A 19920-nucleotide genomic window follows, 5' to 3' on the forward strand; every position below is an offset into this window, starting at 1 on the left:
CTACTAATTCGTAGTAGTAGTAATAGTAATCATTGTTATTTAAATTATCAATTGTTGTTAGAAGTCAAAACCCTCATTTTATCGTATTATGTCGACAAAAACTCAATACAGAGTGAAATAATTTGCATGTTTGAAGTTGATGTATAGTTACTAGATAGTATCATTTTTGTATATTTTTTTAAATTATAAAAAAACGAAAAAACCTAATAGTATTTGTAATTTGTTTTTGAGAATAATATACGTTGTCATCAAGAGCACCTAGCTCTTCCAAGTCAGAAAATTTTAAAAAATGGTATCAACGACTGACTCTGACGTCACGATGACATCATAACCAATGACGTCATAATGACGTCAAACTCGGTCAAATAAAAATAATAAAATTAAAATCCGATGGGATTTTGGACAGCAATGGTGCCCCACTTACCTTTCTCAAGTCGAAAGGCGTCTTTTGAACCGGTATTTTCTCGGATATTCGCTAAACACAGTCAAGGGACGCTTTGTGGCGCACACGCGCGATTCACCGCCCGGGCGTCCAAATTCACAATTGTCTCACAAAACACATGCCCCACTTTGCACTTTTGAACCACTCAACACGATTAATCACTGATTTCGTTTGATTTTTTGAAATAACTACACCGAATGTGTCAACTGGCAAAATGTACAAACAAAATGGTGCAGAGTCAAGGCACTCTTGTTAGATTTTTTTAAGTGTGATTTCGGACATTTATAATATGGACCTTTACGAGGAAATTATCCTTCTGATCCGGAAGGAAACTTAGTTTTTCATTCTTAAAATATCTTTTTTCAAACGCCGCCGTCTAAAATTCCCCGGAAAAACAAAAAATGCAAGTGACAAAAAAAATCTTATTAACGTTTTTGTCTCTTTCATCATTGTAATTACAGGGAAAATCTAGAGCACTGTGATTTAAATTATCAAAAATTTTTTGTACTCAAAAGTATTTAGATAGCTATTAACGGACTTTCCCGCACTGTGGTGTTTTTTACTTTGCAACAATGGCTAGGGACATGTAATAGGTTGGTAGCACTACCGTTGCCAAAAAATAAATTATCAAAAAAAAATTTTTTTTTGAGATATTTGTTACAAAAAATATTGTACCTAACTTGTTTGTAAAGCAATTTCCCAACTCGTTAGGTAATTTTCGAAAAATTTATTATCAACGCTGGGTTAATTATTTAGAAATTTCTTTTTGGCCAATATTTTTCATGACTTTATCAATAAGGTATTTTTTAACTTAACATCCTCTTTTGGATCTTCCACAGGAAAATAACCATGGGGACCGCTGAGGGTATAGAAAATTCGGAAACACTGGTATTTATAGGTGGTTATCTTATCAGTAATAAAAAATAAAACAAAAATTTATTTTATATTAACTACATAGCTCTTACAATACTAATGAACAAATGCTAAAAGAGTTATTGTTTTTTCTTTTTCAGTAACTCCACTCCCTTGGGTTTAAGTTTATTATCAAGAATCTTTTGCTTCCTGTCCTCTTCTTCTTGTACTAGCTTGTTATGCCTCTCCACTGCAAAGTCAATTTCTCCTGATAATTTAATGATTTGTTCAGTTAATTCTTGATTTTTCATAATTCTCTGTTTTTGTCCTACACCGTAAGGGGTGGGCCTTCCATCCAAATAAGAATAGTCAGGACCATCTGTTAGCACTCCGCAACTGTTTGGATTTAAGGGTAAGCCCCTTTCTTGTCTCCATTTCTGATTTAAATAAATTGGCGGAGTTGTGCCAAGACATCGCTTTGAAGCAGATAACAAAACTAAAAACCAACTATTGTTATCTGTGCTGAAATATTTAAAAGAAAGAGTTACCATTATTTAAATGTAGGCATGACAGCGATTTTAACCACATTTTTTATACGAATTTGTTACTAAAGGTTGAGGTTAGAGCACGAAGAAGTTAGGTTAGGATTAGACAGGAAATGGAAACTAATCGCAGGACTTAATCACGATGGAGCAAGAAAAATTGTTCTTGTAAATTTTTAATTCTTTATTTTTATTAATAAACTGAAATAACAATTACAGTATTTACATAATAGAAGGAGTTCTATCCTATATTCGTATTCTAATAAGTAGCAATTATCAAAATGTACTGGGCCTTAGGAATGATCACAAAAACTGAAATGCAATGAGTGCATCAGAGACGCTGTAAAACTTATTACTACTTACATAATTTAAAATTAAAGCTTACATAAATGTACAAACAACTTTGGAAAATACATTTTTTACATCCCCATTAACATTTTTTTATGTAGCACCTCTTCCTCAAACCTTTCATATTCACTCCCTATCATTCCCAAATCAACATTAGCATCAACAACGAAAACAGGCGCTGGACACTCATACAACGTTTTATGGAGCAACCAATCTTCATGAATTTCATGCAAACTCCTAATGTACTCAAAAGGTACTCTTCTTTCTTCAGCCCTATCCCTTTTGACAATTCTATCGTACACAACCTCTGGATCCGTCCTCAAATACACAAACATATCAACACCCACATCTTGTTCCTTTCTGATCCATTTAAACCATTCATCAATAACTGAAAATTCGGGTGCTGACAGTAACTCATCTCTCCTCAGTTTCTCAACAAAACAATATCGGGCGCTATAAATCGACCTCTCCAGCATTTTAAAAGGTGTGGGAGTTTTCATAGTGTGTGCCTGGAGAAGAGTCAACTGCACATACGACTGGAAAGTGAAGCTGTTTCTTTTCGGGTCCTTATACATGAGGTCTAGTAAATTGTGCCCTTGACAGTTCCGCCACTTATCGAGCGGTTCAGCCACGATGGTAATGTTGCCCAAGTTTCCCATGTGCTTTAGGAATGTTGTCTTGCCACTTCCGATGTTGCCCTCAACGGCAATAGTGCAAGGACGTTCACTGAGGCTTCGTTTCATTGCACTGCATAATCTCCTAACGAGCATTCCGGTAATCTAATCCGAGATAATTTATCCGCAAACTTGTGCAATGTGTTGACAGCCACATAACCCAACTTTGAATTGTTTATATTTAGGGTTAGGTAACTGTCACCTGTCAATCGCTCATGCGCATTTTTGGAGCAAACTTGAAATGTGAAAATTACGCAACGGGTTCGAAGTACTTGTTTAAAGTACTTTTTTTGTTTTTTTCATTTGACTTTGTTTTATTTACACATTTTAATCGTAGATTTGTTAGTGCCTTGACATTTGTAACGTCAGTAAAACGTCAAATTTGACAAGTTATAAGTCATCATGGCGACAAAACGTCGTCCCATACATACAAAGTTAAATTTTCGCCCCAACATAAGTGACAGCAACCTGGAGTGCCGCGGGACAAAGCCAACATGTGAGCCAACTTCCGTGAGAGAGACTTTCACCTTAATGGTCTTGTACTTATGCAAAAAATCACTTTTCTTCGACACTAACCTCAAAGTGGCCATCTACCTCGGAACCCTATTTTTATTATCACTGGTAGCAGATGTGGCCACAATTCCCAAACTGTACCTTTCACGTTCTGACAATTTGTTTAATAAATATTTCGTGAAATTTGCCTGGGGCTGGAACCTTTTACTCCTAACCCCGTTTGTTGTGTTCACTTCGTACATCTACTGTTGCGGACAAAAGAAACTCATAATCAAGCACCACCTGCTCCGAATTTGCATCGCCACGTTCTTCTGGTGGTTGTGGACAAGTCTGTTCAACGTGATCGAGGCGTCGTTTGGACGCTGCGGCCAAAGACAGTTTAGCACCAAGGGCACGTGTTTGCAAGCGGGGCACGTCTGGAACGGCTTTGACATCTCGGGACACACCTTCATTCTCATTTACGGCAGCCTCTTCCTCATTGAAGAGACACGATGTATAGAAAACTGGGACAGCATCAAGGAGCACCTCAGACTGGAGAACCACAACAGGACGTCCAGGGACCCCGCGGAAAACACAAACCCGTTACGGAATTTATCAGACGACGAAATGCGGGAACTCCAATTCAACTACACCAAGTACACGCCGTACATTAGGGCGCTCCTTATGGCAATAACTCTGCTTCAGATTTTGTGGGACGTGATGCTTGTGTGCACGATGTTGTACTACCATATCATGATTGAGAAGTTTCTCGGGGGAGTTTTGGCAATTTTAACGTGGTTTTTCACCTACCGGATGTGGTACGTTCACCCGAAGATCATCCCTAATTTACCGGGACAAGGGGTTTTTAAATACATTAAGAAGAAGGGGGAGCCCCAGTCCGTGCCTAGGAGACGAACTGGGAGTATAGTAAACGGGCGGGGGCCACTTTTCATGGGGCGACCCATTTATCCACAACAGGATGCTCAACAGGACGAAAATTCAGGGTGAATTGGGGCCTTATTCAAGGGTTTGGTGTGCGGTTATTGTTGTAATTACGTAATATCGATTTTTATATACGAAGTTTTCCACAAAAATTTACATTAAATGAAACGCATTGTTGGATTGTTTTCGCATTTGCTTGATTTACATAAGGCGGTTTTAAAAAGGGACAATCTGCTGCTCAAGGCAACAGAACATCCAATAATCTGTGATCACAACAATTTTTGTATGTATTTACAAAAAAGTAATTGATTTTTTTGTATAATTTGCATTGTGTGTATAAATTGCCCGTCTTGGTCATTTTATCCTTATTTTAACTCGTACAGTGTTCCTGTTTTCTCTCTTTTGTCACAAAGTACAATTTTGTTGGGTTGTTTCTAATTTATTTTTGTTACTGATTAAATAACTTTATGAACCGATAAGTTTTTTATTTCTCAACTTCAGTACACCCGTGGTCTAGTAGTCCTAACTACTTCTTGTCCGAACATAAACCAGAAACTCGACAGTTTAATTTGATTTTATATAAAGAATTCCATAATCCGATCGAATTACCGAGATACTTAATCTATCAAAAAGCCAAGTAAAAACACGACTAGTTCAATGAAATTTATTTTCGGGAGTAAAGTAGAATAATAAATCAACCGCGACTACCTCTCAATATAAAAATATTTGGTACCACCTATCAACAGAAACTTAACAAAATACGCGCATCACTGACCCACACAGCGACTCATCTAAGCAATGTACTTCTTTGCGATGATCGCCCCTCCAACGACCAACGCCACAGCAGCCACAACCCCGAAAACGATCGGTGCTTGTGACATGAGTATTGTTTTTAGCAACACTAAGGTCCCTGGAACTGTCTTCTTGAACGAATCCCTTGCCTTGACCCTCTCGTAGTATTTTTCAATACAAGGCCTCTTTCCCGAACTCCAAAAGATGTGTTCAAGCCCTAACTGACTGATCCTGATCAATAAAATCGTCAACTCAACATCGGCTATTGTAAATCTATCAGAACACAGCCACCAGTCTTCCTTATCTGTAACCCGGTAATGCAGAGCTCTGTAATCAGCACCTCCTCAAACTTACCACCCTTGTGCTTCTCCAACTCTGCTTCAATCTCATCCAGAATCGTATGTACTTGATTTAGGACGTCCCTGAAATTCTTCTCATCAGACAGTTGTTTGTACTGTTCTTCCCTAACACTGGCTTTCTTCAACAGTATTTCTTTGGCCTCTGGATTCTTCTCCGCATACTCCCGCAAATGCTTCCCACTGTTCTTTTCAGCATCTGGAACCAAACGCTATTACGTGAACCTCCGACCCTTGTAACGTACTTACTGGCAAGTGCCTTTCGAATCGGTGCAAAAAACGGACTTTTCGGATTTTTTAAAAGGTGTTGGTTGAGCATAGCGCCAGTTGTTAGCATTCCTGCAGGCGCTTTCTGCAGGATGTGTCTGAAATGGGTGACCCTCTGCCTGACTTCAGCTCCCTGATCCATGGGGATAAGTCTGGGAGTGTCCCCATTGCTGAAATTGTCCTCCAAGTAGTCGATAATGCGGGCCGAGTCTGGAATTATCTTGCCAGTGTCCTGAAGGACAGGGACTTCGCCTCGAGGGTTCAGGAAGAGGTACCAAGGCTGATATTGCTCGTTTTTGATCAAGTTTACTATTTTGCTATCAAAGGCGAGGTTCTTCTCGTGGAGAGCCATAACCACCTTCGGGAAAAGTTAGTTTTTAATCGATTTTTAAGTGAACATGTGTTTGCTTTGGCGGCATTTGAGATCAAAGTTTGGCGGCTTCTTTGTAAGTGTATAACTGAAAATTTAAATAGTTGCGACGTTTTTTCTCGAAGGGAATTATCAAAATCGAAATCACTGTACCAGATTTTGTACTTATTATCGGTTTATTGATAAAACATTTTTTAATGGAGAGATTTAATCCATGATTTGATTTATCAGGAATTTACGTTATAACTACAATATTCTATCTAATACAATCTAATAATAACGGCTTTTAGAGGCTCGGCTAATCATAAATACAGATAATATTGATAAGGCAGTACTGCATCTGTTGTGCATATCTGCTATGAAATATTTTTTTTAACTTTTACTCTTTAGTTTGGTTTTATTAACATTGTTCAAAATAAATTGTCATTGTTCATAAGACGCACTTTTGAGATATAAAAGCATAAAATATTTATTAATTCATGAATACGTAAACTACGAGTATTGGAGATAATAATCTAAATCTCAATCAAAAACACATAATGCAATCACTGTACATGATGTTAGTGACATTTCAACAAGTATGTAATTACTAATTAAGTACATACTATTCGTTAATCTTATAATCATTAGTGTTTACCTAAATAATTTAAGTTGCTCTCGAAATAAACATTTTCCAACAGATTTGTCCTTAACTCAACTTAACTTAATTAAATTCAAGCATAAATTTGGTGTAGGTATTTACAAAAGAAAGAGAAAGATCTGCTGTTCTCACAATACATCAATATCAAGATAAGAAATGTATACAAAAAATATCATTAACTTTTAAAAAAAGTCTGCAGAAACATGGAACTTATTAGATTTGTTTTCTACGGTAAAACCTCTCAACAACGGACACCTATAATTGTCCATTGTGAAGAGGTGTCCGTTTAGGGAGATTTCACTGTATTAGACTTTTTAATTTATGGTTTAGTTTTGCACCGGATTTCTGTCTTCCAGTAAAAAAATTCACCCTTAGAAAAAATAATCTCTTATCTTATACTATTCACTTTTTAAATAATATAAGAATAAGAAAGATGTTTTAGTCTTTAGAGCTGTGTAAGTAATCTGGAAGTCATTAGTAGTAATACGAGTCATCATAATCAATATTTTCCAAGAGAAAATATGTCAAAGTTGTGTTTGCTGTTCTAAATGTTCTGAATTCTAAATGAAATTTAAACTTTAAAACCTAATTTTTATTGAAGATAAAGAAGTATGGAAAAATAAATTTAATAGCAGCATTTGAAAACAGCCAGCTGCCTTAGGGTTTATCTGAATATTTTATTAAAGTAATAAAAGTCTGTGGAGATATTTCTCAACAGAAATGTGCTCTAGAAAATTAAAATTTCAACACATTTAGCAACAGTACATGTCGACAAGCTTTTCAAGATATAATTTTTTTGTATTATGATAAGGACACGTGAATATTAAACTTAATGTCGCTTAAATTAAATGTTTACGTTTAGTACTCTACTGGAAGTTGTAGATAATTATGAAATGTTTTACACATTACACAAAGCAGTAATGATTAGTAATCTTTTTTAATCGGAAGCACGTGACGGATTCATTGCCTTAAAGTATTCACTGATTGTTGCATTTTTGCAAATTACAAGGCACAAGTAAAAAAAATTGATATTTTCCGAGTGTATTAACAATCTATACCTATCCATGTTAGTAGGTAATCCACATAGACATACACCTCCATAAATTAATTACATAAGCCTTAGTTGTTTTTTTAAAACAAATATTTATTAATTGAAGAGGTCGGTATTTTTTATTCTGACAAAGAACAATTAGGGACTCTTAAAAAAGCCAGATTTATTTTTAACCAAAAGATGCGAACCAATGACCCTATAAATTTTGTGCAACCGTAAATATTCCCATTTTTTGTGCATTTTTTTTTAATTACCATAAAGTAGTGGATATTATATTTAATGTTAAATTACACATTACTACGGGTTAATTAGCAAATAATTTTTTAAAAACGCACTAATTGGCTGTTTGCTGGAGACGTGACTTTTTTATTCGGTTCATCCAAGCAAGAATTTCAAGGTTTTTTTCCTGTTATCGATTGACTTTTTTCTCATCACATGATTCGAAAATGCCTCGTCCACCGCATAAAAAAGCCAGATTATCCCAAAAACAATTACTGCTATAAATTCTATCAGCTAGCAGCCGCCTTCCGCCGCCACCATTGCCACAATTTGATTACCTTTTGGGAATAAAACGAGAAGCGATCGTAGTACAACAGCAAGCCATCGGAGACCTCAAGCTTGAACCCCTCGGCGCCTTTCCGCATATTTCCCAAGTTGACAAACTGATTTTTGGCGGTGCACTTGACAAGACTATCGCCGCGCTGATCACAACTCTCGCTAACCTCGTTCGCGGCTGCACAAACCAAAAACGCCAAGTGTCGTTGACGCAGCGCAAACACTACTGGCAGGATACGCTTTAATCGTCGATAAAACATCGCGACGTCACACTAGTTTTCGAATCGCTAGATCACAAAAACGCGATCTGGGATCAAATTTTACTGATTGAGGATTTCAATTACGCGCCATTCGATTTGGAAGCGTCGGGGGCGTCGCGGCGCCACGCAAAACACGCTCCAACTACCGGCAAGCGAGCCTTCTCAGAGGAGAGGGCGCTGGCTTGGGAGCGATTTGCTATAATTTCTGATTTAAGTATGGCGACGTGACGCACCGAGACAGGTTTATTGGGCTAAATGGGGCTATTGTTATGTACAGATAGGCAGGAAAGTTGCCAAACATTCCTGCTAACCGCCTCCACAGCGCAGACTCAAATTATGTCATTTGTTTATTTTGGCTGTTATGTAATTTCTAATTCCAAACATTTTTTTACACAATAAATCGGCAAGAAAACGCATTCGTGTTTTTTTTCTGAAGGCAAGGATGAAGCCAATTCAATAATTAAGCACTGAATTGCCTCAACCTGCCTGCTATGTATACAATACCACAAACACAACTACATAGTGGATTGATGACCGCAATAAACCACTTTTGCGATTAGTGGCGACCTTTACACGATGATGAGGCACTAAATAATCTTAAAAACAACCCAAGAGCTGAAAAAATTGTCATTTAATAACCGTACACAAGCCTTTTTGTTTGCTAACATGAGTGGATTCGCTGGGCCTATAACCCGTCTAGCTGGGAAAATCGCAATTGTGACAGCTTCAACCGATGGGTATGTTCTAGTTATAGATCAATTCCAATAAATAAAAATTGCAGTATTGGCTTTGCCATTGCCCAGCGTTTGGCCCGAGAGGGGGCCAAAGTGATCGTCAGCAGCCGCAAGCAAAACAACGTTGACGAAGCTGTCTCACGGCTCAAGTCGGAGGGCTTGGACGTCACTGGCTTAATGTGTCATGTCTCGAAAGCCGACCACCGTAAGAAGCTGTTCGATACTGCGAAAAAACTTGGAGGGCTTGATATTCTCGTGTCCAATGCTGCGGTTAATCCATCGGTGGCCCCAGTTTTGGATGTAAAATCATAAGCTGAGTTAAGGCAGATTTGATTTTAAGTTTTAGTGCGATGAATCGTCCTGGGATAAAATATTTGAGGTCAATGTGAAAGCGGCGTTTTTGTTGGCCCAAGAGGCCTTGCCTTTGTTGCGTGAAAGACCGTTTGGGAGGATTATTTTTGTTGCGTCCATTGCTGGGTTCCATCCGTTTGAAGTAATTTTTGTGCAAGTGTTGAGGCACTTTTTAATGTCTCTTTAGTTACTAGGGGCTTATTCGGTCAGCAAGACCGCTCTGTTTGGGCTCACTAAAGCGGCAGCTTCGCAATTAGCAAGGGAGAATATTACAGTTAATTGTATTGCTCCCGGAATAATCCAAACCAAATTTTCAAGCGCTGTAAGTAACTTTAACAGGAGTCCGGAAACACGTAAAAGATTTCGGGAATTGGTTTCTTAGGTCAATAAATAAATCTTGGAATATGTACTTAACTTACTTCATAATTATACTTGAAGATCTTTATGCATTATAAAGGTACATACTTCCAGCTCTAAGGTCATTACAGTAAAGCGTACCTTAGACTACGGTCAAGTAAAACCACTTTTTATTAAAGATGAGATAATTTATTTTTGTAATATTTTTTAATCCAACAATTCAGTGTCTTGTCTTGCATTCAGTTGCAATAAAAAAATAACACAAACAAAAATAGCACAAACAAAGACAAAATGAATAAATCATTTATAAAAAAAATTGGAAAATCACAACCGATTGCAGGGACAATTCAAATAAATAGATCTTATGTTCGCTATCTTCAGGGGGCTCTAGTTTACTTAGGAAGGATTTCCAGAGATAGATACTTACATAGGAATAATAACTGACCTAAGTAATCAACTCCCAAAATCTTAAGGTTTTTTTTACCACTTAAATGAGTCAAAACCTACAATTTACCTCCTAGTTGACTGAAACCGAAGCCGCACGAGAAGAAGCCTTGTCTAGGATCCCAATGAACAGGTTTGGCCAGTCACATAATTTCCAAAAGATAAATTGTTATATTTGACAGGTTGGGGGTCCCCCACGACATCAGTGGAGCCGCTGCTTACCTGGCATCAGAAGACGCTAGTTACATGACTGGAGAAACGCTAATTGTAGCTGGAGGAATGCCTTCAAGACTGTAATTTGTTATTTTGCAAATAAATTTTGAACCTTCAAAAAAACGTCATGTTGATGCCAAAATGCCCCCAACAAAAATCCTCACACTTTTCAGGACAATGAGTTCGGCTTCCTCACAGCGTCTTTGTGGCAGAACAGCAATAGTTACGGCATCGACCGAAGGGTAAACACACTTGAACTATCGCAACAAGTTAGTGTTTTTGCAGAATCGGTTTTGCGATTGCCCAACGTTTTGCACAAGAAGGAGCAAAGGTGATAATCAGCAGCCGCAAGGAAAAGAATGTCGAAGCGGCGGTTTCTAAATTAAAATCGGAAGGTTTGGACGTTTGTGGGCTCGTATGTCATGTCTCCAATTCAGAACACCGTAAAAAATTGTTCGAAAAGGCAACAGGGGGTTTAGATATTTTGGTCTCCAATGCTGCTGTAAACCCCTCGGCAACGGCGGTCTTGGACGTATATTAGCTCCAATTACTTTAATACAAAGCCATAAAACCAGATTCTAGTGTGACGAAAAAGCGTGGGACAAAATTTTCGATGTAAACGTGAAAGCTGCTTTCATGTTAGCGAAAGAAGCTTTACCGTTACTTCGCAAAAGTAGCTGCGGTCGAATTATTTTCATCTCGTCCATTGGTGGTTTCCAGCCTTTGGATGTAAAAACAGTTAGGTACTCAAACTTTAAGCTAAAATTTTGTTCAAGTTGATTGGGGCTTACTGTGTGAGCAAGTGTGCACTCTTTGGACTCACTAAAACAGCAGCAGCCCAGTTAGCTAAAGAAAATATCACCGTTAATTGCATAGCCCCGGGTTTAATAAAAACCAAGTTTTCGCACTTTGTAAGAGGCAAAAACATTTTTTATTGTGTTATAACATTTTGAATCATAGCTGGTCGAGAAAGAGGAAGACAAAAAGAAAGTTTTATCAATGATTCCGATGGGAAGGTTTATTGCAATACGAATTGAGTTTTTTCAGTTAAAGAATTTATTTTTACAGAATGGGAATGCCACATGAAATAGCTGGCGCAGCTGCATTTTTAGCATCAGACGACGCCAGTTACATGACTGGGGAAACAATTGTAGTAGCAGGTGGCATGCTATCAAGATTATAAATAAATGAATCAACCAACCATTGTACGCTTCCGGCCCCTAGCTTGCACTTCTTTAAATTTAGCCAAAACTTCCTTAAACCCTGACTTATTCTCTAATTTATAGCCCTCCAAAACTTGGTCAAAAATTTCACTAGCTGTGCTATGTGTACTGATAAGGGCTCGTTCCAACACGTACAAATCAACCCCTTTATCTTCAGCGCTAGACTCTACGTGAGATAATCCAAAATCAATAAAAATCAGCTCTAAATCTTGCAAGTTACTGTACGACTTTTGTCCGTTTTTATTAACAAGTAGCATGTTTGATGTTGTCAAGTCCCCGTGAATGATGCTATTGGCATGCATTTTGCCCAACACAGCCCCAATTTTTAACGCCAACTTACTTATAACTTCGTTACTTGCTTGTGCTATGAAATCCTTGACCACGATACTGTTCTCAAAGTACTCCATAAAAATAGTACGGCGGTTGAAATCAACTAAATATAAGGCGGGGGTCCTTATTCCGGCAGATTTACACCGAATTATTGAACGACTTTCACTTTTTATCCGTTCTTTGGTCAAGTGTGAGTCAAGATCCGGATGCCGGTATTTCTTAACGAATCGTTCTTTGGCAATTGCGGGTTTTCCCAAATACACTCCTTTGAAGATTCGGCCCTCGGCACCTTGTCTGAACAATTCGAACCCTTCCATTTGCAGTAGTTTTTAACTAATTCCAGTTTTCACTCTTGCTGTTGACACAAAAAAGTGAGGTTACGTAATTGTAAATATTTATTGTTAATTACGAGCTGATCAATTATGTTTATCGTTCCATTACACTGATTACTCTAAGACATTACAATTTCCAATTTTTTGTATTAATATTACTCAATAACAAAAAATTCTACTCACACGTTCAACTGAACGTGACATTTATGGGTTATGTTATCTAACCTAAAAAATAGTCGCATTTTAATTTTTTACTTGATAGTAAAGCATGACTTCTGTCGAGGAGAGCCTTGAGAACGCAACAATAAATTCATCATCGACTGATAATTCCGATGACTCAAGTAGCGAAAGCAGCGATGAAGAAGGTAGCGTCACAGCCCCCAAAAACTAGACTTAAAATGATATTTCAGTACCCGACTTTCCCATTGCCATGTGGGATTTTAATCAATGTGACCCCAAGAAATGTTCAGGCCGCAAATTATCGCGTCTAAAATTAATTAAAACCCTAAAAGTCAAACAAAAATTTCCAGGGCTGGTATTAACCCCGACTGGCACTAAATGCGTAAGTCCCAATGATCGCGACATTGTTTCAAGCAAGGGGGTAGCCGTGGTGGACTGCTCATGGGCCAGAATCGACGAGACACCCATTGCAGCACTCAAGCCCCAACATGGGCGCTTATTACCGTTTCTCGTGGCCGCAAACCCCATCAATTACGGGCGACCTTGCCAATTAAGTTGCGTTGAAGCGATAGCCGCAACTTTGTACATCACCGGATACAAAAAATTAGCTCGGCAGTATTTAGATAAATTTTCGTGGGGACATTCATTTATCGAACTGAATAAAAATATATTGGAGGTATATTCAAATTGTAGCGACAGCCAATCGGTGATTGCCGAACAGACCAAATATATAGAAAATGAGCAAAAACAGCAAGAATTGGCCAAACAAGGTATGTAACGACGAAATGTTACCAATTAAATAACAAACTGTTTTAGCGAAACCGGATTTTCCAAGTTCAAGGGAGAGTGAATCGGATTAAGTTTTTTATTTTTTTATAAAAATGTATTTACGTAAATGTAAAAACATAATACAAGTGAGTTACGATGCATTAACTTCCTCAATCGCCAAATGTGCGATAAACCTCAACCTCATTTGCAAAGGCGGTCTTAACCGGCGCACCACAGTCTCCAACTCCTTCTTCATGCTATCCCCCACAAACATGTACTTAATGTGGTACAAGAGATCGCAGATCGGGTCCATATATTTCAACTCGCTGTGCGCGTGGTCAACTTGTGCCAACAGTTCGTACAAAGCACTCGTCAATTCCACTATTGCCACGTTAAACCGTTGCAAAAAGGGCCCCACAAGATGACAAACATAGAGAAACTGTTCTTCGGACCGTACCACAGCCGGTAAACACTCACGCGCCCATCGGGGCACACTGGCGATCTGCCCCGGACCAGCGTGATGCCAAACCGAATGAGCCAAAGCTAGCATATAACTAAAATTATTATGCAAAAGCCCAGCGTGGGTTTCTTTGAAATCGAACAAACGGAAGGGAGAACAGTCAAAATTCCACGTTTCTAGCTCGTTTAACGTGGCCACAAGTCGATCGTGTAGAACACTCCAGTAGCTAACTGGAAGCGCTGCCAGAATTAAACCAACAGCATTGACCCACTGGTGGATGTCTGACGAGGGAATTGTGACATAGCCTTTGGCCACGACGTCTAGCAAACCGTTGGCTACGGCCACCGGACCGGCGGACAACGCCATCAGTTCCACACAGCTGGTGTAAAGAATATGAGCCCCGGCGTTTGGGAACTCATTGAACCGCCAATCAATTACGGAATTGGCAGTGGCGCCCCCTAGAATATCAACGACTCGCTTGACCACTTGTATGTAATAGTCCAGTTCGGGGGTCCACATCTCGTCAGCAGCTCGTCCGAGGTACAGTTGGTAGGGCTCCGAAAGACTGTCTTTGAGTGTCCCTAAGACAGCAGCCACCAACCGTCGTTTCAAAGGTGGACGGTCCCTAAGCCTAGTCTCGTAATAGTGCAAAGTGTTGTACAAATAAGTGACCGGACGGTCATGAAACTTGTACAAACAACCCAAGTGTTCTAACAGAATCTCCAAACTTTTGGTGACTTGCGGTATTTCCAAAAACCGGTGCACCACTATATCAAAAACCGGCAAAAAGCGCAAACACACGTTGCCAAAATAGGGGTGGTAACCACTTGACTGTTCCTCGGGGGCAAACTTCTCGGGGTATTTCCGGTGAAACTCCAAGTGTTTCTCGTGCCAGTTGGTCTGGTTCCAATGATCGGGCGAGTTGTCTTTGACGAAATCCTGCACCCGATTCCTAAACTCTGTAGCTTTAAGCAACACCAACTGGATGATGAACGAACAGACTTGAGCCTCGCTCCCTTCCTGCGTCCGCAGCGCCAAACACAAGACCAACCGATCGATTGTCACAATATTGTACTTCCAGATCATGTCATTGATCGTATCCACGCATTTGTTAACATGTTGCCCCCCAGGACTGTTACTAAACTCGAACACGAGACAATCACAAAACTTCCTCAAGTGGGCCGAAAGCGCCCTTGCCCCAATCCTCTCCAGGATTTTGTAGGCAATTGGCGTGATGTGATCAGTCTCGAGGAGCATTTTCCACAACAAACAGAGGAAAAGTGGGGGCGCTCCCGCAACCCCAAAATGCGCCATCATGTCATTTTCGTTGTTCATGGACGACCACTTCCGGTACTCCTCCTCCACTGCTTTCTTCAATTGTTGTTTGTTTTCTTTAGGGACGGCATGTTGCGTGAAAAACTCGGCCAGAGCCCTGGGGAAGCATTCGAGGGTGTGGGGGGCCCACGCATGGGGGGTACTTTGTGCAATGGTCGCCAGCAACTCGTGACACCACGAGCCGTCGGCCCCCGTCACGTGCGTGGCCCTAGCTAGGGTCAAAACCAGCGCCCGATTCAACTCTTCCGATTCCGCCGAAATTAACGTCTTGGGTTCGGCTAAAAAGCGGCTCAGTTCGGGCTGAACTTCGCCACTGCCCAGCCCCGTGATTAGACGCAAAGCGGTCGATTCGACACATAAGTGCAGTTGGGTTTGGTTGGCTTGCGGCACCGCTGCCAACGAATGCAAGTGGCTGAGTAACTGGACACGGTAGTGGGGGTGGATGTGGTGCATCCGATAACTAAACATCTCCAGAAGTGTGTAAAGGGTGCCCCAAGCGTGTGACTTGTATACGGTTGGCAACAACTGGCTTATGAACCCTTTGATGCCCAACGATTCGATCTCGGTGTACACCAACAGGCGACTGTACGTTTCCACCAAAGCTGGTGATAGTGGCATTCCTAACTTGGCCTGTGCTAGTTTAATCACGTGTGTGACAATACTATGGATTAAGCTCATTTTCGAATGCACAGTTAATGAGTCCAAGACGGCCATGCTTAAAGGCGCGGTAGGTGGGGCTGTTGATTTGGGGCTCCCTTGGATCGTCTCAACTAGCGCTGCCATTGGCTTACTGTAATAATCGGGGTTCGTTGAGTAGGCGTTGCACAACAAGGCGATTCTGTAGTCATTTCCCATCGCTAACACGGTGTTATTAGGGGGCACCAACTGTTGGAGGAAATCATGATGGTTGCGTAGTTTGGCGGGAATTGGCCAAGTCAAGTTGGTCATTTCGGCTTGCGCTTTCTTAGTCAAGTGGATCCAAATGCACGTCATTGCCATCTGTCTCGTACACTGGGGCTGGTTGAAGTCCGGAACGGGCAAAGGGGGCTCCTGTTCCGGAAACAACAGTTCGTAAAGCCGCAAAACTGGGAGGAAATTCGAGAGGGGGTTCTTCTGAATCGAACCGGAAATAAACTGCAAGAGGACCCACATGAGTTGGTCGCGCCCTCTCCGCAAGTCGCGCCCTTGCAGTCTCGAATGCAACGATATAACAATGTTTGGGAAACTCGCAAATTGGAAAAGAACAAAATAAATTAACTGGGACGACAAGTGCAGCCATAACCCTTGAGTGGCGCTCTCATCGCCCTCATTTTCCGTGCGTTCCAGCGCCAAAATCACCAACTCGACCAGTTGTTCCTCAAGGGCGGCACAGTGTCTCTTGTGCTGTTTCTGCAACCCTAACATGCCACACACCATGTCGCGACTGTACGGCTGTTCCAGAACGTATCGTAATAAACCGGTTTGCTTCTCTAGTAATTCGGGAGCGTACGGTAAAGTGCCCTTAAGCGAGAATCGCAACGTGCACGGGTCAAGTTTCCAGGGATTGACCAAGTGTTCGGGACAGCCGCTGTGCTCCACAACTGGCCGCATTTCCGCCTGGCCTACGATAGCCACCATTTGGGCACAGGCCCGAAAACTGCCAACGTAATCGGAGAAGAGGGCAGCAAGGCGCCAGTGGGGGCAGTCAGGGTAGGCCTTCTGGAGCTCGTTCACTAGGAGATAGCCAGGCAGGAGGCACGCGTTCCTGTCCATGATTCGTTCAGCGACGCTTAAAAGAGCCTGGGTTTGGGGCTGCAAGCCCGCGTTCAAGCGCCAGGGGAGACTTTTCGCCTTCTCGCAACATCCCTACAATCAACAATCAAACAATTACCACAACAATTCCCCACTTACTTTCATAATTTCGCGAACGCCCTTGTATTCAACCAAATCTATAATTTTCCGCACGAGTTTAAAGCACTCGATCCAGAACCGCGCATTGGTGTGTTGTAGTTTATCGAAATTCATCACCACCTCACACACGATACGGGCCCCAATGGTACCGTTGCGCACGACACTTTCCAGGAGCTCCATCAAGAGCTGGAGCTTGCTTTGGGAACATAGTACAGCAGTGTTGAGGTACTGGCGAAGGGCGGTGTCTAGCTGCTCCTGGGGGATGCTCCGCAGGGCTGTGTTCAACTCTTGTTGCCATACAGCCACCTTTTCCTTTTCGGCACTGGGGCGGTGCACTAGAAAGCAACTAAAGGCTTCTTCGATGCCTTCAACTTTGAGAATGTCGGTTAGGACGTTTGTTAGTGGCTCGCCCATCGTGTCCACGGTTATTTTTCAGGCGAAAACATTATTTTGTGGTTATTTGAATGGGATAATAACGGTAGGTTATGTTTGGCCGACTACATGTTTAGGCAACACATTATACAAGCGCCTAACACTGCAGAACCGTATTCGATTATTTTGACTTGCTGGGTGAATCCTCAGAGATAATAAATAATTGCGTGCGTTGTAAGATGTTATCAACTCTCAAACAACGTCAATCTAAATTATTCCATACCTAGCCACATTGTAATAAAATTCATATCAGCCCGAATCTATTCGTTTATTTGCATATCCACTTCATACGTGAAAATTTGTTTGCTTATCTTTTAATAAAGGCAATATTATTACCGCACGTCTCGTTCATTATGCGCTTAAAGAGTTCTTTTTGTCTCACATTTCGATATGAACTCACAGTTCATAGAACAGGTGAGGTGTCACTCATTTAAATCGTTTTAATTTATTTGTTTCTTCTCCCTAGGTGCAAATTTTAATGCACGCTCAACAAATTAAATGTGCGGAAAGTATTTTTGGGAAATCAAACTACATGTGGCTTTGCAGCAAAAGAACTCCCGTTATTTGGATGTCGACGAAAGATGAATTCTTAATTCGACAAGCCCTAACAAAGGTACAATTTAATTGTTGCAATTAAACGTGCAATTATCCTTCTTTAGGTCACTCCTGACCAACAGGTGAAAGTTATGAAACAATTATTGACTTGGCTGGATAATAATCCCGAAGTCCACTCTTTGAAAATCCCTGAAATGTCGCTAAAGCTCCTCAACAACATGGCTAATGCCAATGCCATGAATGAAAGGACTTTTTCAAGAATGAATAGTTTCAGAAACAGTCTGAGACGCTTGTCCTTAATTACGAACCGAATCGCTCCCGCAAACACACCCAGAAGATCCGTAACTTTCAACGACGTTCCCATAATTTACCGCATAAAATACTGACAAAAAAGTAACGAAACCTTTACAATATCTATGTAAAATTTGTGCCGAAATAAATGCACCTTAAAATTTTTGTTTTTTGAAAAATCTGAGTTAAAAATCAGGGTAAAAAGTCAAATTCAACGTTGTTTTTGATGTTTGAAAAAAATGCATAGAAGATAGGAAAATGACCAAGAAAACTAGGCATATACTTGATTATCATAAATTATTGCAAATTGAATGAACCCATTGGAAATTTCTAGCACTCCCTCCCTTGTTTGAAATTCTCCACGCGTCCGTGGCGCATGCGCATTTTCATCTTACGTGTCAAATAAACGTCAAAAAAGCGCCTCCCTTGCCCCTCTCCGCACTTTTCGGGCCAGTGTCGAGGCACGGACGTGTCAAAAACGCGTGTGTATGTTTTTCTGTTGAATTATTTCCACTTTTCCGTATTTTTTTCCTGTGAACGATGGCTCCCAAACAGCGGATGCGTTTCGCCAACGAAAAGGCCAGCAAGAACGTGGTCTTGCGAGGGAATGTGCCCAAATCGTCGGTGAGTACGCTGGACCATATTGTTTGTTGATGGGGAGCTGACGGTGCCCCTTTTGCAGAAGCAGCAAAGCGAAAACTCGCCAGTGGGGCCCATGATCTTGGCGCTGTTCATCTTCGTCGTGTGCGGATCGGCGATTTTCCAGATTATCCAGTCCATTCGGATGGCGTAGGCTAGGCTTCCCTCAAAGGCTCAATTCCTATCGTGTATAAACCGTGTCTGTTCAGTTATTGCATTTTGTTGTTTTCTCTATACTTATTTTGTAAATTTATCGTTTGTGGAATATAATTTTATCAGAATTTTTATCATGTATAAAGTGTATTTTTACATAAGTTGTACTAGAATTGGGTGGTACTACTTTACGCACAGATGCCTATAATGAGATTCTTTTGTAACCATTCCATGCTTAATTTTAGGAGACAATTTGTGTAATTACCATATTTTCAATGACTATTAAATTATTGAGTTAAAACCTCGTTTTATTTCATTGCATTACCTACACTCACAACTAGTTGTGTTAGAAATGGGGAGTAAAAGTAACAGACAAACAGTTAAAAAAAAGTATTACCCCTGTTACCTCACTGAAATTTCAAGTTCGGCAAATTTCATAAAGAAAAAAATTAACAAACAGATATAAAATCAGAATGTATGGTTTGTGGAGTGTATTTTGTGTTGCATTTGTGCCTAATCAGGCGCGGAATCTTATCAATATCTACAAAATTGTTATTTAAACCGATTTTATCAATATTTCGTTTTTTCTTTTAGCTCTAGCAATAATTTATCTGTTATCGGAACAAAACACAACAAGAGGATTGTTTTTG

At 40.3% G+C, this 19920-nt stretch overlaps 10 protein-coding genes across 12 annotated transcripts in view; 4 read left to right on the forward strand and 6 right to left on the reverse strand.

Moving 5' to 3' along the window:
• Positions 1–439, reverse strand: part of Lar (Leukocyte-antigen-related-like) — a 205258-nt gene extending 204819 nt beyond the window's left edge. Inside the window, exon 1 of the mRNA XM_064357111.1 lies at positions 425–439. The gene's annotated coding sequence lies outside the window, so the exon portion shown is untranslated. The remainder of the gene's footprint in view (positions 1–424) is intronic.
• A 920-nt stretch (positions 440–1359) lies between these two features.
• Positions 1360–1964, reverse strand: mRpL52 (mitochondrial ribosomal protein L52). Its single transcript, XM_008192450.3, has 2 exons — positions 1843–1964; positions 1360–1790 (listed from the first exon to the last, which is right to left on the reverse strand). Exons 1-2 carry the CDS (start codon positions 1880–1882, stop codon positions 1435–1437), a joined length of 396 nt encoding a protein of 131 aa, XP_008190672.1. The 5' UTR covers positions 1883–1964; the 3' UTR covers positions 1360–1434.
• On the forward strand, positions 1914–4771 carry Fitm (Fat storage inducing transmembrane protein). 2 transcript variants are annotated; one of them, XM_064357129.1, is made up of 2 exons: positions 1914–2004; positions 2056–4771. In XM_064357129.1, the coding sequence occupies exon 2, from the start codon at positions 3261–3263 to the stop codon at positions 4356–4358; it is 1098 nt and encodes a 365-aa protein (XP_064213199.1). In that variant the 5' UTR covers positions 1914–2004; positions 2056–3260; the 3' UTR covers positions 4359–4771. The 2 variants fall into 2 exon arrangements, with proteins under 2 accessions (XP_064213199.1, XP_970648.1); XM_965555.4 differs by lacking the exon at positions 1914–2004 and having other exon boundaries at positions 2014–3139; positions 3196–4771.
• LOC659303 (deoxynucleoside kinase) lies at positions 2256–2927 on the reverse strand. The gene has a single exon (XM_965622.4). The coding sequence runs from the start codon at positions 2925–2927 to the stop codon at positions 2256–2258; it is 672 nt and encodes a 223-aa protein (XP_970715.3).
• A 171-nt stretch (positions 4772–4942) lies between the features above and the next one.
• On the reverse strand, positions 4943–9075 carry Gdap1. The gene is made up of 4 exons (XM_965484.5): positions 8326–9075; positions 5690–6065; positions 5439–5639; positions 4943–5388 (listed from the first exon to the last, which is right to left on the reverse strand). The coding sequence occupies exons 1-4, from the start codon at positions 8581–8583 to the stop codon at positions 5084–5086; spliced, it is 1140 nt and encodes a 379-aa protein (XP_970577.1). The 5' UTR covers positions 8584–9075; the 3' UTR covers positions 4943–5083.
• Positions 9076–9168: 93 nt separating this feature from the next.
• Dhrs4 (Dehydrogenase/reductase 4) lies at positions 9169–10806 on the forward strand. Its single transcript, NM_001276426.1, has 6 exons — positions 9169–9320; positions 9365–9617; positions 9664–9810; positions 9856–9990; positions 10547–10602; positions 10652–10806. Exons 1-6 carry the CDS (start codon positions 9250–9252, stop codon positions 10764–10766), a joined length of 777 nt encoding a protein of 258 aa, NP_001263355.1. The 5' UTR covers positions 9169–9249; the 3' UTR covers positions 10767–10806.
• A 1068-nt stretch (positions 10807–11874) lies between these two features.
• On the reverse strand, positions 11875–12552 carry Tcs5 (Threonyl-carbamoyl synthesis 5). Its single transcript, XM_008192448.3, has one exon. The coding sequence runs from the start codon at positions 12550–12552 to the stop codon at positions 11875–11877; it is 678 nt and encodes a 225-aa protein (XP_008190670.1).
• Positions 12470–18643, forward strand: LOC658853 (uncharacterized protein). 2 transcript variants are annotated; one of them, XM_064357132.1, is made up of 6 exons: positions 12470–12606; positions 12835–12932; positions 12978–13517; positions 13564–18046; positions 18099–18245; positions 18292–18643. In XM_064357132.1, the coding sequence occupies exons 2-4, from the start codon at positions 12836–12838 to the stop codon at positions 13605–13607; spliced, it is 681 nt and encodes a 226-aa protein (XP_064213202.1). In that variant the 5' UTR covers positions 12470–12606; position 12835; the 3' UTR covers positions 13608–18046; positions 18099–18245; positions 18292–18643. The 2 variants fall into 2 exon arrangements, with proteins under 2 accessions (XP_064213202.1, XP_008190669.1); XM_008192447.2 differs by lacking the exon at positions 12470–12606 and having other exon boundaries at positions 12791–12932.
• MED23 (Mediator complex subunit 23) lies at positions 13599–17614 on the reverse strand. The gene is made up of 2 exons (XM_965140.4): positions 17201–17614; positions 13599–17155 (listed from the first exon to the last, which is right to left on the reverse strand). Exons 1-2 carry the CDS (start codon positions 17612–17614, stop codon positions 13667–13669), a joined length of 3903 nt encoding a protein of 1300 aa, XP_970233.1. The 3' UTR covers positions 13599–13666.
• Positions 18644–18886: 243 nt separating the features above from the next.
• Positions 18887–19571, forward strand: LOC658651 (uncharacterized protein). The gene is made up of 2 exons (XM_965016.5): positions 18887–19102; positions 19161–19571. The coding sequence occupies exons 1-2, from the start codon at positions 19019–19021 to the stop codon at positions 19269–19271; spliced, it is 195 nt and encodes a 64-aa protein (XP_970109.1). The 5' UTR covers positions 18887–19018; the 3' UTR covers positions 19272–19571.
• Positions 19572–19920: the final 349 nt, after the last annotated feature.

Source organism: Tribolium castaneum, chromosome 1 (genome assembly GCF_031307605.1).
Source record: "Tribolium castaneum strain GA2 chromosome 1, icTriCast1.1, whole genome shotgun sequence".
NCBI classification, from domain to species: Eukaryota; Metazoa; Arthropoda; class Insecta; order Coleoptera; family Tenebrionidae; genus Tribolium; species Tribolium castaneum.